Raw genomic sequence first — 18525 nt, forward strand, 5'->3', positions numbered from 1 at the left:
AAAAAGGTGATGAGCCTAATCTGTCATTACAGCTTCAGGGTTGTTCTTTTTTTGTTTAATTACCACAAAAAGGACCACAAAAAGACTTTTTATGGTCTAACATGGGCTAATTTATTATAAATGATCCACGGCTTACTGAAACATTGCAAATCTTACTGCAAATAATCTCAGGTTCAATCAATCACTGCTACCTCAAACAGAAAGTGTCCTTGCATTCCCAAATACAACTCTAGAAGACACTTATCAATGCAGGCCATTTTTTCCTGCCCCTCAGGGTAGTCTGTTGCGTGAGATTGAAGCAGGCAGTGGCTGGGTCCAGAGCCAAAATTAGATATAGATGCTCTTTTTCTCAGATACCTCTTGTTTCTCTTTCTGAAACTGTGTTCTCTCCATTCCACGCTGCAGGCTGCAGAAAAGGTCACCACTCTTAACAAAGGCCTGAACCAATTTTCTGTATTTGGCTTTGTGATTAGTTCAAAGGCTGCATGAAAATTAGTCTTATGGCCTCAGGTTAGCTAACAGTAATTTATTGAGCGGATCAGTTGCTAGACTTAGCAAACAATATCTTTGTTTGCTAAACAGGGACCAAATGGGTATTCAACAGTATGACACAAAATATAAATCACACTATTTTTAGACATCCAGCAGGTAGTGCCTGCAGGGACCCTCACATAAGAAACACCACCAAGGAACAGTCCTACATCTATAAGTTATAGAGGACATAAACTGAACATACATTCACATTTCTTTCAACTTTCTTCACTTCTGTGGAAAAGGAAAGTGTTAGGACTATTGAAACAACATGCCATTTGCTCAACTTAATATTTGCCACTTTCTGGTAATAACCATGACCACAACTACTCCACAGATCATTCTATATCTTTCATAATCTTATGTATATTTTATTATGCAGGTCTTTCAAGAACTGGACACATGATTGGAACCATCAAATGCAGATCATTAGCAATGCAAACAAGTAAATAATTAAAATGGACTTCTCGTTAAGCCTGATTCCTAGTGATAGGATAATAGTTGTTCTTTTTACAGAATTATGGAAGTGTTTGCCAATTATTTCTTCCAGGATTTCCCCCTCATCTTTCAGTCTAGCCTACAGTCCCTTGCTTTGAAGGGTGGGATATTATAAAAATACAACTAGAGAACAAATCTGTTTCTTAATTTTGCCTCATTTTTCAATAACACAACTCAATGCTAAAATAGATTGCTGACTACCCTACTTTCTTAAAGGAGAGATACTTGAATATCTTCCAGATATTAGAAAAAAAACCCTTCCCAACTAATTCTTTTAAATGTCACATTTAGCCACATAAATCAGATGAGAGAACACATGAGCATGACAGCTGGTGTTACAGCAGTATCTTTCAAGTGGTTTTTACAACAGCAAAAATTCCCCACAGAAAAGAACAGAGTTTACCAAGATCAATAACTACTCTTCAATTGCAAGGGTTTCTTTTGAAAGAAACAACAACCAGGTGTTTCCTAAGGAAAGGGAACCATAGCACTTAACAAACACTTTAATATTACTGGAAACAAGAAATAATTCTAAAAATCTGTTTGATAGCATCGCTATGCATCAAATAATGTAATATCAGCTAAACAAGAAACCATGCCTTCATTCCAGGAATATATTGTTCTGATTTAAAAGAAAAGCTTTCTCCCATGGGGCTTTTCTACCTGGCAAGAAGAGTATGGTGGAAAGGAAAAGATTGTTAAGGGTCAACAGCAAAGACTTCAAACCTAAATATACTTCTTGCTTTATAACAAATCCCAATGAAATCAGCAGTGCCTCATTTCTACCTAAGCAAGGCTAGGGGAATACAATCGGCACTTATTTTCTGTTGGGATCCTCACTTATTTGACCCGACACTGAAACAGTTTAGTTTACCAGCAAGAATCGCTTAAGCCAGGACTGGGGATAGGAAGGAGAACGTGAGCATCACCGTTCCGCCCCTCCCTCCTTTCCGAACCAGAGCAATCAAAATTACAAACGTTCTCGGGATTATAAAACTGTTTCGGCGGACCTTGGAGGATGCGCCTCCAAGAGTTGAAAAGGCGGGGAAAAGAGCATATTGTCTCTCACCTGCAAGGCTTCCGGGTCTCTGCAAAGTGGCCGTGGCATACAGTTCCTGGGAATGTTTGTTGTACTGCTCGGAAGGGTGGACCAACCTCTTGGTGGGCGAGAGGGTCGCGTAGGTGCCGATGGTGGAGCTCAGCTGATGAATGGGAGAGGAGATGTTGGACTGGATGGTGGGAGGGGAGGTGACCCGGATCGGGGAAGGCGAGAGCCCCGCCGAGGAGACGACGATGTTGATGGGCGAACTGGTGCTGTAGGACTTGGCGAGGCGGCTGGGCGACTGCTTGGGAGAGGAAACCCGCTGCGTGGTGCCGTAGCCGCCGCCGCTCTCGGAGGCGGAGCCCGCCCGCTGGAGCTTGGTAGGCGAGCCCACCTGCTGCATGGACAAGGGCGAGCTCACTCTCTGCGCCGGCAGCGTGGAGCTGGAATAGTAGAGGGCCGGCGAGTGTGGCTGCTGCGAGGAGGAGCAGGAGGAGTCCGGCAAGTGGAAAGCGCTCCCATGGCTGGGCGCGAAGGTCTCCCTGGGCAGCGACTGCGACGGGAGTGGCGGCGGCTCCGAAGTGGCGAGGTGGGCAGTCCGGCCAGTGGTGCCCTGCAAAGGAGGGGGATGGGCGGGGAGAGCGAGTAAGTAAACAGGCCGACGAGAGGCGGTCAACAGAGGAGGCGGTTTTAGCCAGTCCACTCCCAACCCTCCCTTCCTGCCGCCCTCACCCCCACCCAGTCCGGAGAATCGGCAAAGGAATTAAATACGCCCCTGCGGCACATTTTTGAATCTTTACCGCGATTGGACCCACAAGCTTTGAAAATCAGCACTTAATTACTGCACAAATGCCCTCGCTATGTAGGTTGAAGCTCGGCTCATTGCTCACTCTTTAAGCAGGTCTCGAGCATCTGGCATATATTCTGGTTTGATGTTAAATAAAGTTCATCTTCGTCCTCTTTACTCGAAGGCTGTTCTACTATATTCACTCGAATGTATCGCTTATGGCAACTACGGTTACATCTTTAGCGCCCCGTAGCCGAAATAAGGTCATCGAGTGTTTAAAAGATTCAGCGTTCAATTTTTTTCGCTCTCTACCCCGAAGCACGCTTGGAGAAATGGGCAAGGAAGCGACTTTCACTGCGAAGTTTATACTCTGAATAATAATCATATTTATAAGTGGCACAAAATGTAGTGTGCACCTAAAGTAATTTTCTCCCCCAAGAGGGTCTTGAGAATAGCCTACTGGGATATTCAAAGTATAATAGCCCTCATTGTAAATCTCACTTCTTAGGGTATTTTGGGGAGGGCCTTAGCTGATACACTAGCACTAAAATGTTATTCTAAGGATACTGCATGTTGTGCAGCAGCTACCTTAAATGTATCGCCTACAGAAAGAATTACCAGGAATCCTTCTGTTCTGTTGTATGCATATAATGTCACATTTACAGTTTTTCATGCATGTGTTAAGTAACATAATGTCTGAAATGATCTAGCCTGGGATTTGTCACTAACTGCAATAGAAATATTTATTATCCTCATTTACAGGATTATAATAAACTCAGTTTTGTAAAATGATAACATAAGGCAGTAGAAGAAATATGTTTATTAATACTCTCAAAGAACTGAAGTTTTTTTCTTTGACTTACTAATTTAAAAAAAACCCAAAGCAAATACTGATTTAAATGTCCCTTCTGAAAGCAGTCAATAATTATTTATATAATAGCATGTTCTCCAGTACTCAAGGCAAGCAATGATGCTTGGCACCTAGTTCTATTTAGAATTCTTGGATAGGATTCTACTTCTCGAGTATTAATCAGTGCATCATCAATTGACCTCAGTTTCTTGTGATACACTTAGGTACAACCTCACCTGAATATTATTCCCTACATTGTAGTTGGTGGAAACAGTTGGTGAACCGCAAATCATCTTGCATAGCAGAAACAAGTTGGAGAATCTCTTTTCTAACCTCTTAGGAACTTCTCCCTTAGCCTTGAAAGAGCTAGCTAGCTCATGGGTCAAAACTTATTTTATCTAATTGAAAATCACCCAAGATTTTTTCTAATGGTTTTCAATTTGATAAATACGCTTTTGAATTTTTTGGGGAAATGTAGATTTCTGTGAAAATCTTATGGAGTATGGTGACTTTGCATAGCTGAGAGGTGTATGTGAATGTAATCTTTTTCCAGGTAAAATCTTTTATGTACCCTTTCTCTCCATGCTCCAAAGCCCAAAAGGCTATTTCAGATAGAAAATGATGGAAACGAGAGAGGCTTAAAAATGAGTGAAAAATGTAACGGGAAAGAACAAAACTTGGTGTGGTGGCACTTTCTTACCACTTCAATAAGGTAATTCAAAACCTTCACCAAAAGATTTTTTTAAAAAGCTCTTATGAATCTCAAGAATAATATTTTGTTTTGTTTGTTGTTAGTGCTAATTCTAAATAGCTGTTCACTATTGAATTGCATATCAAGTGGACAGCCTTAGAAATCAATAGATAGATAAGTCTTTTCTGGGAAGAAGACTGAGGAATTTCAAGCCAGTATCTATTTATCCATTCTTCATTAGTTCATTTACAGATAGAAAGAGAAACTGAGTGCAGTCATATTAAGAAGCAAAAGGGAGTAGTCTGTTTTCTTTCTTTTTAAGGAGGGTGGGGATTGTGATATGTATCCATAGAAATATTATACACTGCTATACCCAAATAAATGTTAGTGCACGATCAGTTTATATCATACAGTAAATATGGATAGCTTCCTGTTTACAGCTGATAAAGTTAGCAAGGCTTAAAACGTTTCTCTTCTACCTGATGTCCCCCAGATGTGTTGGGAGTCCCATTTTCAGCCAATACTTATTGGCTAGAAATTTGGGAATGAAAACCATATAATACAACTGGAAGACACCAGATTTAGAAAATGAATTTAATAAATTCATGTAGTATAGTAAGGTTAACTCAGCCTTGAGTTTAGAATAGAGCATGTTCAAATACCAGTTGGAGCAAGCAACATGCATCATATAAACTACCATCATCTGGATGGATGGCATTAGTAACAGGATGCTAGACTACAAATATTTTTTTCATGGTAAAATTTTATCATTTCATTTAATTTCATTCATCTAAATATATGACTTCTGTTTGATTCTAGAGATTAAAAATAATCACTGAGATTTCAATGCATACATTTTAAAATTAAAATTTTAAAGCATCTGTGAAACTTTCAATGTACAAAACTATTCTGAGAAAGCTAAAAATATAAGACAGCAGGGACTGGTGTGGGCATCCTCTTTGCCATTTGGAAAGGACCTACCGATAATTGTTTTTATAAAATAGTAGCTGAGTTCAAATCCAATTCCTGAAAATGTAGAGGGATTTTGTTTCAACTTGAAATAAATGTTACAGTGAAAACTGAACTGAATGAAGAAAATGTAAAAAAACAAACAAAACCAAAGCACTGGCTTTGCATAGAATCATTTAGTTCTTCATTTCTTGTGTTCTCTGTTTCAACATCTATACTAATATGGGTATGTGTTTTTGTGATTGTTGTGTACAAGAATCCTACGCAACTATCCCTTCCAAACTGAAAAACTGTTATTATTTATTTACCAGGAGTATAAGAAAGTAAGGGTTGAGATGGAGCTATGGAAAATTGTGAAATCAATATTCCATCCAATTCAAATAGTAATTTCATCTTGAATAGAAACCATACTTTGTGAGACATTTCTGCACAAGGCTATGGGATCTCACGAGTTATATGTGGAGTTTGCCTTAAATCTTGTAAAAGAGATAAGGAGGAGGAAAAGAAAGTTCTCAGCAGTTGCTTCTTGTTATAAATTTCAATTATGTGCCTAAAACCCTTCTGGAACACTAAAGAATAAAATGTCTTCTCTTCCAATGAAGGCGGCATTTTAGTTTCTATCAGACATTTTAGGCTGAAGAGATCAAACAGAGCTGTTAATCTTGTAACATTAAAATCCTCTATTAACTGCAATTGGACTAAGAGATAGCTGAGCACTCCATCAAAAAGCACACTGTTTTAAAAAATATTTTTAAAATATTTAGAACACCCCTTTTTGTTTTTCTTCATTGCTTTTGGCTTTGTACAATATGCAAAGCTATTTGTGAATCAGTCAAACCAGATTATGGCTCAGCCTATATGATCCTGCAAAAGATTCAGCAATCTTAATAAGGATGTATATTTGGAAGTAAATTATATATAAGTTATTATATGTTTTCCTCTTAAAAGTTTTTTTTATTAAATGAGCCTGTTAATATTTCAAAATAAAGTGGTGTTGGTTGTTTTTAGAAAAAAGTGGGTTTATTTTATATTAAAATAACAAGATTGTTCTAGCAAAGGATTTAGTGTATCTATTCAGGTATTTCTAACACAGTATTGTTGGGCATGTATTTCTGGAGAGCTTTAGTATCTGAGGGACATCTCTCCCACTGTGAACCTGCATAACCACTTAGATCAGCAGGAGAGACGCCTTTGAAGACGCCATTGATACCATAAGTTCAGCCATTTGGAAGATGGAAACAGGTCTTCCCTATAGGACTCCCAGAATGCATTCTCTAGGGATGCACTACTCTCCTATTATTTAGGAAAATAGCAATGATGCATTTCCTTTCCCAATTTTTAAAGATTTAAACTGATTATAATTGTGAGCATTTTATTTTGATTTTAATTATATTGATTTTATTGTTGATTTTTTTTCATTTTTAACTTTATGGTTGTAATCTTCCTTAACTGCTTCTATAAAGAAAAGTGTGGGGTATATATTTTTAAATAGTAATATTTGTATGAACATATTTTGGGGGTGGAGTGTTTTCCTGAATCAGGCAAATGCTAGGTCAATTGTTCTTCAGACTAAAGAGTGGAATTCAATGAAAGTAAAGAGGAAGTGCCAAGTGTTTTTTTAAAGTGGGTACTTTAAAGATGAACTTAGCAAAATACCTGAAGACAGCTTTTGTCCTGATTTCAGAGGGATAGTAAAGGGGTTTTAATCCACTCCGTGTGGCTCACAGGAGGTTTTAATTCCACCCTTAAAACAAGTGTAATTATTTCCTTATTTCTTTCCTAAGTGTGTTAGAACCAGAATAAACATCATGGTAATCCAGAACGGTATGAATTCTCAACAAAATGTATGGAAGAAACAATTTCAAGTGAAATTGAGAAATTTCATCTCAGCAAGTTCCATCATCTTCACCAACCATTCCTCCATTGCAGATAGTGCTGAATCTTTCTGTCTTTGCGTATATAATAATCTTGCTGCTAAATGGCATGACATTTTCAACTCCATCAATCCCCCCTTCCCCCCAAAATACTAATAGTCTCAGTTGTAATTGATCTTTAAAATCCTGTAATTCTTTTTAATCAGAGAAAAAAACTATGTTTACTGCTGATTGGAAACTTTTGCATTAACAGAATAAATTAAACCTATGGTCTATAGTTTTTGATTAGACAGATTACAGAAAGAAGAGAGTTATGTTATAATGGTAGAGTAAACTGTAAGTTTATAATTGTACTGCCGCTGCTGTAAAAAAGATTGGAAGCTACTTCTTTGCATCTTTATTCTTACTTTTCTATTTTTCCTTTATTTTTTTCCTTTTTTTATACTTTTAGGTTTCTTGTTGATTTTTTTACTTATTGTATATTAATTTCAATTAATTTTTACCTTAAAAAAAACCTTTAAAAGAATCCATACATTAAAACCTTTAAAAGTAATCCATACATTAAATTTTTATGTTCGTGCTTAACAACTAAAATTTTGCCAGCTATAATGGAAAGTAATCAGAAATCTAAACTGGAGATTCTATTCTACAAGAATGTAACAAAATCTCCAGGCAATACAATGTGAGCCTTAGATAGCTGGATCAATTTATCAGTGATAAAACGTGTCTCAGTCATTTAATTCTTCAGTAAAATATGTGATTTTAGATATTGTTTGGGAGATTTACTACTCCTGCTGTTAGTCTTTCTACAGTCAACTGCATTATGCCTTGTGAATTACTGTATTTTTTGCCCTATAAGACTCACTTTTTTACTCCAAAAAAGAGGGTGAAAATCTGGGTGCGTCTTATACGCCGAATGTAGCCACCTGGGTCATCTAAAAATGGGGCAGGCAAACACCAGTGAGGAAGAAAGTGATGACAATGACTGCGTGGATCTGTCCTTCTTCATTTCTGATAGCAGCGAAGAAGAGGAATTCTTGGGGTTCGAATAAAAACATTACAGCCTTATTTTTGTTACTTTCACTGTTTACTGACTTTACTGACTGTTAATGAGAGTAAAGATAGTTCTTAATATGTTACATGGTTGACATAAAATTGTTCTTAAACTGCTGTTAAGTTTATACAGTTGATATAAAATATTTTACTACAGTATTTGGTTCAGAATCTTTTTTTTCTAGATTTTCCTCCTTTAAAATTGGGTGCATCTTATATTCCGGAGCGTCTTATAGGGCGAAAAATACGGTAATACGTTGCTGAACAGTATCCATGAGTAGTGTTGAACAGATAAGCTAACAGTTTAGTTATGTAAGTGGAATATATCTTTTGTATTTTTTCAAGTCATTTATACGGTAAAACTGCTTTATGATAAAAAAAGAACTACATATAGACATATGGAAAAGTTACATTGTGTGAGGTGCATTTTAAGTAACAACTAAAATTCCTATGATTGTTATCACAAACAGAAAAAGAACTCCAAAAACTCTTATAGTCCTTGGGACATAGGACAGATTAGTGAGGAGAAGATATGTTTTGTACCCAGAGCTATTGTAATCACTCCACATTATTTTCAAGGTTGCAAGCTATTTATAGATTGAAGAAACTGGCAGTTAATATGATAAAAAAATAAATGTCACTCTTATGATACAGTTTGTACGTTGGCTAAGGCTATTGTTGAAAATTAATGTTTTCATTCCTCAATCAATCCTAAATAATAGAATAGAATGGAAATGAAGTCAGAACAGAATCAAGGGCTTTTATATTTTTTAAGAAAGAGAAATTATTCCCTAAAAGTATATTTTCTGAAAAAGAATGTGAAATGAGATTGGAAGATAAACAATAACTGGTTCAGAAATGATTCCTTCTATAATTTGATAAAGTCATCTATGCCCTGTATCTAGACCAATATTCAGATTGAAATACAAACCATAAACTGAATTTTCAAAATACAACTTCTTGTATTCATGACTGTAGCAAGAAACTGGCAAAAAAACCTTGCAAATCTCAGCCATGTGACTATTGGATGTTGCAACTAGTCATAAAGGCAAGCTGGCTGCAAAGCACCTGAACTACGGTCATGTAACCCTAGTGTATTTGTGGCAGGCATGCTTTATAGGGTGCAAAGTACTCGTTCTAGTTCCATTGTAATTTTGAACAATTATCAAGTGATAGGTTGCAAGTTTAGGACTATCTGTATTTAGAATCAGCTAATTTTGTCATGAAACAGTGCTATTATTTACATTAGTTTGATTCTTATTGTTCGGGTGAAGAGGCATTTGTAGATGAAGAGAACTTGACTGATATTTACAGACCTATCTACAAAGCCTATGAGAATATAGAGATGTAAAAATAAGAGAAATTGAGATTTGCATTAAATAATAAGAAGGCACTTATTCTAATCATGAGTATTCAAAAAAGTGGATTATAATAAAGCATCTGGAGAAAACTAGACATTTCTGTATGCCTGCATACATATATATCGTCCAATCTCTTATTAAAAACCTCCCATGATGGAGCAGCCATAACTTCTAAAGGCAAGCCATTCCACAGATTAACTGATCTGGGATTTTAGAAATAGGCTGAATTTGAATCCCCCATCAAATTCAAAACCATAGAAACCCTTTCTGAGGTGAGACACCTAGCCAAAAAGCAGATGAGATCACTACGTATATGGGGAATAAAGTGGATTTTAGGCTAAAAGTTTGCCATTTGCCGTTGGTGTTGGAACTGTGATATGTCTATTTTGGTGGCATAAGGGCTCTGCTTGTCAAACCACCATATTCAAAGGTGCAGTCCCTGGAGGGCATATGATGGTGTACCTCTAGCATTTATCCACAGCTAGATAAATGATTATGACATAATACAAAATGTCATGAGACATTAATTGTGATGACTTTGGACTGATCTATCTATCCATCCATCCATCCTCCAACAGGGCTATTCAACAGGGCTATTTTTGAGTGTTGCCCAGCTATTTAAGTGAAGGCATCACATTAGGAACCCCAACCTTGTGCTCAGGTGTTGAGGATCCAGGTAAGGACGTGTCTCTGAAATGATGACCGGTTGGTCACAGGTCAACAACTAAATATTTCAAATTAAGTTTAACAATAGAAGAGATCCAAGTCCACCCTTACTTGGTCAGAATGGGAATAATATAACTGGAACATAACCTAACTAGGAGAATAATATGATAAATAAAAATGTGGACATAGTGTATAGCTACTATGAAAAATTAAATGATATTTATTTATTATTTGATAAATTTGTTTGCCACCTATCTTGCTGTAGGGCTACTCTAGATGGCTTACAATAATAAAAAAGGAAGAAAAATGAAAGTGTAAATAGAACAATAATAAAGTAATACAGCAATAAAATAAAAAATGACAAAGGAACACAATGAGAATCTTACATTAATATGGTAACCGAAAAGATAGATGGTGGACAGCAGAAAGCAAGGGGGAGGGGGAGTCTGACATCAATTCAGGACCCACCTCTAGTGTGGAATTTCCCCATTTCATCCCCAGGCCAACCGGCAGAGCCAGGTCTTCAGGCTCTTGCGGAAGGATGAGGAGGCCAAGGGTGAATCTTACCTTAGAGGGTAAGATATTCCAAAGGGTGGGTGAAGCAGAGAAGGCTCTTCTGGATCACAATAGTTGCACTTGTTTGACTGATGGGATCCGAAGTAGGCCCTTTCTGCCAGAAGTACTATGGATTTATCCTAGTGGTATGAGGCAGTTCATCAGGTAGCCTGGACTTATGCCATTAAGGGCTTTAGAGATCATAACCAACAGCTTGAACTGCGCTCGGAAGCAGACTAGGAACCAATGAAATTGGTGGAGCAGAAGTGTAATATGGGCCATCCTAGGATGTGCGTGTGCGCGTGTGAGCGTATATTATAACTCGGAAGGAAATTGAAATAAAAATATTTTTGTTATAATTATGCCTTAGTAATTAATTAATTAATAAAATAAATATGGTATGGATACATTTGGGATAGTGTTTACAACTGTGAATGCTGGTTACAATTCTTGATTCCCAAGGTAAATAAAAGTAATTCTAAATCTCAATTGTAAATGAATGTGAATTTTTTTAATAAACAAAACTAAAAGCATTTAGTTCAGAGAGAGAAAGCTAAAAGGAGGCATATTAGGGATTTATAAAATTAGTATGGCACAGAGAATGTGGAGATTCATGTTCTTGGAACATCATTATTCAGTGAAATTTAATGTTGACAGATTCTGCATAAGCAGAAGCCAATTGTAGTATCATTAAAATACACCGTATGACCAGAAGAGAATCCTCACTGGCTGGACAGATACCTAACAGCCCAGACTGCTACCCTGCACATCCAGAGACCCATAGCTTTACTTGGTGTCAGAGGCCTGCCATCAGAGGGAGAGAGCTGCTCACCTCCATTCATACCTTCATGATCTGTTTTTAGGCTTCTTGGAGACATCTGGGATTAAATAGGATGCCAGGTTTCTGCTGTGACTGACTAGAGCTTGATCTTTTGTATACCCTTACAGCTTTTTAGACATTGATTCATTTTCAGTATTTTCCTGGGACAAGCTCTGCTTTTAAAAATGTTCCATAAGCAATGTAGCACTGATATAGCCATGGTTAAATTTGTTCGGTTGAAAGCCCTCACACAGTATAATTTTGCTTTAAATAAAGCAAAAATGCTTTATTTTTGTGTTTGCTTATGAGCTTTAAGCTTTTTATCCTGTTTATATTGATGCAGAAATTAAATGTTGCATATTCCTTTTGGTCCCAAGAGGCTGCAGGGAAGCCTATTAGGCACAAAACGGGTTGTGTGGAGGTCATATGGGCATGTGCAAGGGGGGTCATTGAAGAGGGGTCACGCTGGCATTGCATTATGGATGTGGGCATGCACGCACGCACGCACACGCCCTTTCGGCATATGACAACAAAAAGGTTAGCCGTCACTACGTTAGTGTGAATTGTGGGATTTTTTTTAGTGTTAGACAGCAAGGCTCAAGTCTTTAAAAAGCCATACTCAAGGATAGAAAATTCCCTCCCTCCTTGCACACACAGACTGAACCACAGAAACATTTTTTTCTTTGAAATCAGCTTTCTTAATTAGATATGTAAGTAGCTGCCAGAAACCCTAACATTTTTGTCTGGATCCATAAATATGTACATCATATCTGAAGGATTGTTACTTAAGTAAGTGAAAAAAAGCTATGTTAAGAACTCTAGTGAATTAACAGTTTTTCACTTAACATTTTGTTTTCAGCATACTGGTGGAGAAAAATCTTAATTGTTTCTAAAAAAGAGAGACATACCTTATAGCAGTGATGGCGAACCTTTTTTGGCTCGCGTGCCACAAGTGGGGGGAGCGCAGGGGGGGTCGAGTGCGGGCGTGCCGCACCCGTAATGCAACGTGCGACCCCCCCAGTGTGCATGCGCACACAACGCGCGACCCCCCATTTTTACATTTTTTTTGCCCTCCCCAGGCTCCAGGAGCTTTATAGGAGCCTGGGGAGGGCGAAAAAAGCCTCCCCCGACCCCCTGGAGGCCCTCCAGAGGCTTCAGGGACCGTCCGAGGCTTCCCTGAAGCCTTCGGAGCGCTTAAAACCACCCTCCACGCAAACCGGAAGTGACTTCCAGGTTGCTCGGAGGGTGGTTTTAAGCACTCCGAAGGCATCAGGGAAGCCTCGAACGGTCCCTGAAGCCTTCGGAGTGCTTAAAATCACCCTCCGAGCAAACCGGAAGTGACTTCCGGGTTGCTCGGAGGGTGGTTTTTATGATGAAGGACATTTAAACAATTATAGTCAAATGAAAATGGAGGTATGATGATGGTAACATGTATAAATATCTGAGTTAAAATACTTGAGTTAATATGAATTATGGTTGACCGTGGAAGAGATGCACGAAAGTCTTTTGTAACCAACTGATACACTTTCTACAGTATGTAAAGAAGGAAGATTTTTTGTGTTGTGTTTGTTTTGAAAATTAAAAATAATTTTTTTTTTAAAAAAAAGCAAAGGTTAAAAAAAACAACTCTGAATCAGAGGGGACAATAAAATTAAAGAACTGCCAGGTAAGATCTTTATTTGAAATTTGAAAATGACTTTGCTTATCTGTAGAACACAGATGAATATAATCTGACTTTGGGATCTCCTATGTGCTTTCAGAGAAATCAAATTTTCTTTCTGTGAAATAACTATCCTAAACAACAAATTTATATTTTGATGATCCAGACCCTACTGCTTTGCAATTAGGCTTTTGAGCAAGTTATTCCTCTCTTATCATTATCACTTTGTTTTCTGTGAAATGTATATTGTGACCAGCGGTGGATTTCAAATTTTTTTAGAACCTCTTCTGTAGGTGTGGCCTTCTTTGTGGGAGTGGCTTGCCAGCCATGTGACCGGGAGGGAGTGGCTTGCCAGCCATATGACCAGGTGGGAGTGGCTTGGCAGTCATGTGACTGGGTGGGCATGGCCAACTTGTAAAATGTGGTGAAACTCACTTAACAATGCTCTTGCTTAGCAACCAAAATGTTGGCTCAGAAACTCTGGCATTTGAAGCACGCAAGTCTTAAAACTGTCAAGTTACAAGACCCTTGCACCCCTAACCCTTTAGAAAAAAACCCAGGGATGTTCAAACTTGACAGCTTTAAGACTTGTGGACTTCAACTCCCAGAATTCCTCCTCTCGCTCTTCATCTTGATAATGTGCGGACGGGCAGGGGGAGGGAGCTGGAACCGGTTCTAAACGACACTGTAGATTTGTGGAACCTCTTCGGTAGAAGAGGTTAGAACTGGCAAGAACCCACCCCTGATTGTGACTGACTATGCCATTTAAAGACAGCCATTCTATTAAGTTGCATGTTCTTTGTTGCAGTGGTTTTATGATAATGCCCATAGTTTTTTCTCAAAATGCAGAATGTCTATATCTAGAATCGTTAGGAAATGCTTGGGCCATGTTCTACATATTTTTCAAATGGGGATCTTTATTTTGCCAAAATAGTCTCAAGCTTTCTATATAATCTTAGAGTGCAGCATTGTTTTTCAAAATAAGCAGGCAAATAAAATATGACTATTAAAAATGTGCTACAGTTTTGCTGTTCCATATTAGTATGCCTAAGAATGGGTTTGAAACTGCTATTCTGAAAGGGATAAAAGAAGAAAAGAAACACAAAGAAACCTGATGCAATAACAGCTTAAGCCACAATTAAAACAACTAAATATGTAGAATAATAATTCAGAATTACAATATATTTCTTTAATGCTTTAGTGGGGAGCATGATATGGCACAGCAAATACAAATCATATGCAGCACCCAATAGTTTGTATTCTGAAATTTGTGTATTGGGCACTTCTGGATGTTGGGATGATGTAAATCTCACATGTCGATGTGCAAACTAATCATGAAAATGAAGCAACTTTTATACAGCTCTGATTTTCAGAGTTTTGTATTACTGGATTTTTAAAACCCCACAGAATTTCAGAGTTATATAAACTTAAAAGATAAATTATACAATCACATGTTTCTAAACAAATGTTTGTTTATTTTAGGACCTCTCTATGCTACCTTACTTCCAGTGGGCCCAAGGTTGTGACCAATAAAAACAACACCAATCCAATTAAACAAACAAGTAATATAACAATATTTATATTGAGAAAAAAACAAAAGCATCATAGCACCAGCATTCAGCATTTGTCCAAAAGCACAATGAACTAAAGGTGTACTTTTGAAAGTCCAAAAGGGTGTACTTTTACATTTATTTCTGGAAGGAGAGAGTTCTATGAAGTAGAGGCTACTTCAGAGAAAGCCTCCACCTTCTCCACAGCCCCTGCAACTTCAGCAAATGTTTTGTTTATTTGTTAGCTCGAGTTTATTACTTACACTGTGCTAAATTAGAAGCACACACTTTAATATGTAAGTAAACACAGTTTATGTGTGTAAAATATTCTGAGTCAAAATAATGTTCAATAATCTTAACATTAATTAATATAAATGAGTTTGATTGTTTCTCCAATCATACCTGACCATAGTTCTGTAGAGAAGCTCTAGCTTGACTGCTGCGGGCTGGGAGCTGGGATGCTGTTCCTTCTCCAAGGGCTAGGGTCTGGTTGCTATGGTAGCTTGATGGATATTGGAAAGATCCTTCCGATTTGGAATTGAGCTGAAGTGCACTCTGGGATAGAAGGCTGGGCCCTGTATTGAAAATAATTTCAAGTATCAGTGAAAGGAAAATAAGGTATTTTCACAAAAACAATTGGAATGATCAATGACCTTTTTCTGATTTCTGTATAATGTAATGTCAGAAATAATATTTTACTTGTTTAATTTAAGCAATTTCATTTTATTATTTTCCAAAAGATAAGAGAATACTTGGGAGCTTAAAAATGTTATTCTACTAAATCTAATTGGCAAAAATAAACAACTAGTGCAGAAATGAAATAGTTGCAAAGCAAAATCAAATAGGAAAAGAAATATATTAAAATAGTGTTGTATTACTCCTCCCACCTGTATTTCCAAGGAAAACAAGTTTTGGAGGAAGAAATGTTAAATCCTACTTTCTGTCATACTGGAATACCAATCTGATCCCACACAAATACCTCTAGTCCACTGAAAAATCATTCTCCATGAAACCAGTCCCTGGTGACCAAAAGACTGGGGGCCACTGGCCTAAGCAGCATTTTGATAAGAGGCAACTCAGTCTGTAGGCATAGAAAAAGCTTACAAAGAGACCCTTCCTAGTCTTCCAGAAACTCCAAAAAGAGAGGATGGGGCAGAAGTGTTTTCAGTTTTGCATTCTATTTATTGCAACCTTATAATAAAAGACAGTGCTAATATTCCTGGTTGTGTTTCTTATCTGAACTACCCTGAACAGCTAACAAATATGGAGAGGGAAAATTCAGAATGTAAAACTTTAGTATTACATTCAGCTTTAGTTTGATTTGGCTAAATATCTGATAAGAAACTTGTGATGTATTGTTTCATTTACAGAAATGATTACATGTCAGAAAGGGAAATCTGAGAAAATACTATAGCTAAGTAGAAAAACATATGCAGGTACATGCCATACTGTCATTTTTTAAATTGTAAATTAATTAAATTTAGTACAGCAAATTGAAATACCTAGTAATCTTAGTTTAATCTGATAAAAAGATGCAAACTTTTGGACCTTATTAACAGTGGAAAGGGAGATCCACCCGGAAATCCTATAGCAGTAAAACTAGATTAGAAAATTAAAACAAACGAGCAAAAACAAACACTTCAGAAGATACCAATGGCAAGCCATCAATATACCATCAATCAAGAATTCTAATTACATAGACTTGTAATTTTTATAGTCAGTCAGAGCCATGCTCTACCAGAGACAGTTTTTATTAAATCTATAGCTGAATAAAAACATTATTGATATCATTATATTGATATATAACTATATATTTGTGCCATAATAGCATGCTTTAGGAATTATTTCCTAATGAGAGGACAGATCTCATTTTTTTATACTAAAATCAACTTTGATTAACATGTTATGCCCAATTAACAGGTGCATCTTTTAGCCAATTTGAATGTTTATATACTAATCAAACAGGATAATAGGTTAAGAGCAGCATCAGGATCATGCCAGATTGAGGAGGTCCTTTTGGACCTCCTCCTTCCTCCAATTACATTTATGGCAATTTCATGTTATTTTTAATTAAATGCATTGCTTTTGCTTTCAAGTTGTTTCAAAGATGAAATCAATGTTAAACCATTGTAGAAATAACCCTGTAAGTATGATAATGATGGAAATTTTGAAGAGAGAGCACTGGATGTAATAACCCCAATAATGACGTAGAGGTCTCTGAAGGAGATTTCTGCCCTAACCATTCAAAATATTTTACCAATGGGATTTTCAAATGGAAAAGCAGCTATAATATCTATCCGCACAGATTACTATTATGCCCCCAATCCCCAAACCTGATAAACCTCTTTGGAAACTTTGTTGTCCAACCAAGGGCCATAATCCAATAGAGTATCTCTCTAACAAATAAAAATATGGTTAATTTACATAAATGCTATCCAATATTGTTATTATTTTATTAACTTCCTCCTGTTTATTTCATTTGAAAACATTTTTACAATTATTGGTCATATTTTAGGTATAAAATGATGTTTACTACCCAATAATGAATGTACAGCTTTATTAAAACCAAAACTTGAATATTATTATCCATTGAATGCATTTCTCAATTATATATTTCTCAAGTATAGAAATGGTAATGGGAGAAATAGCAGATAAAAAGCAGTAAACAAAATGGTAAACTATAGAATGAGAAACTCTTACATTTTTCACATGCACACAGTTCATTTAACTGACATGCACGGGGCCAATACTCCTCTTCATCTTCTATTTTATAATCCTGAAATGTTGATTCTAATCAGTTGGTTCTCATCAATGTTGTCATGTAATATTGTTACAATTTTAGGAAAAAAATTGGAGAGGGGTCAGCTGTTCTTGGACAGTTCTTGATTATGAAATTTCATGTCCTGAATCTTGATGTTTTTATTCATCTGTAATACTTTGAACATCTTCTGTTTTTTGGCATATCATTGCCTTAATCCACTGTATTATGCTGGTGTATTTCCATGCACCTGTGTGTTCAGATGGACGTACTGTATATACATCATTAGACTAAGTATTCATTAAATAGCTCAGTACCAATCATGATCACTAGAAAAGGTCATTTGCTGGGGAAGCTTGCCAAGAAGTTACATTTTGTGGTTTTTTGGTTCAAATTGCCTTTGATTTTTATACCCTTCCAAAAAGTTGACTGGAAAAATTGTGCTTTGAAGGGAATGTATAGATTTCAAAGAAATAAATACATATTCCCTTTTCCTTGAGCTAAAATTTTTGTCCTGTTTTCTTCCTTTCTTTTAAGTTAGCTTTTTTCAGATGGTAATTATAATGTAATGTCAGGTTATTTACAAGATACTATATAATTACCAGATAAATACATGATTAATTCAGTTCCCTAAATTGCACTGTCTCTCATGCAGTAATTACTTTTAGATCTAGTAAGCATAATTACACAATACTTTGCTAATGCTTATATATATCTGAGCACTCTATGTTATTTGCTTGACTGTTACATGATACCTCTTTATAGTTTTTCTCTTTTTACATGTTGCATATGCTTCTCTTTGTAGGTTTTTTCCTATAGATGCTCATATACAGTAAAAAATGGCAAAGGGACAGGATGGA

General features: G+C 36.7%; 1 protein-coding gene across 11 annotated transcripts in view; it reads right to left on the reverse strand.

The window, feature by feature from the left end:
* The window catches only part of CTNND2 (catenin delta 2), a 525796-nt gene that overhangs the window by 239230 nt on the left and 268041 nt on the right, over positions 1-18525 (reverse strand). For all 11 annotated transcript variants that reach the window (XR_014175415.1, XM_081953365.1, XM_081953369.1 and 8 more), the window contains exons 6-7: positions 15310-15482; positions 2099-2684 (exon numbers count right to left, since the gene is read on the reverse strand). Coding sequence is in view for 10 of the 11 variants with exons in the window: in XM_081953365.1 (XP_081809491.1) it covers positions 2099-2684; positions 15310-15482 (759 nt within the window). In the remaining variant the exon portion in view is untranslated. The remainder of the gene's footprint in view (positions 1-2098; positions 2685-15309; positions 15483-18525) is intronic.

Source organism: Natrix helvetica, assembly GCF_964273705.1.
Source record: "Natrix helvetica genome assembly, chromosome: 4".
Lineage (NCBI taxonomy): Eukaryota > Metazoa > Chordata > Lepidosauria > Squamata > Natricidae > Natrix > Natrix helvetica.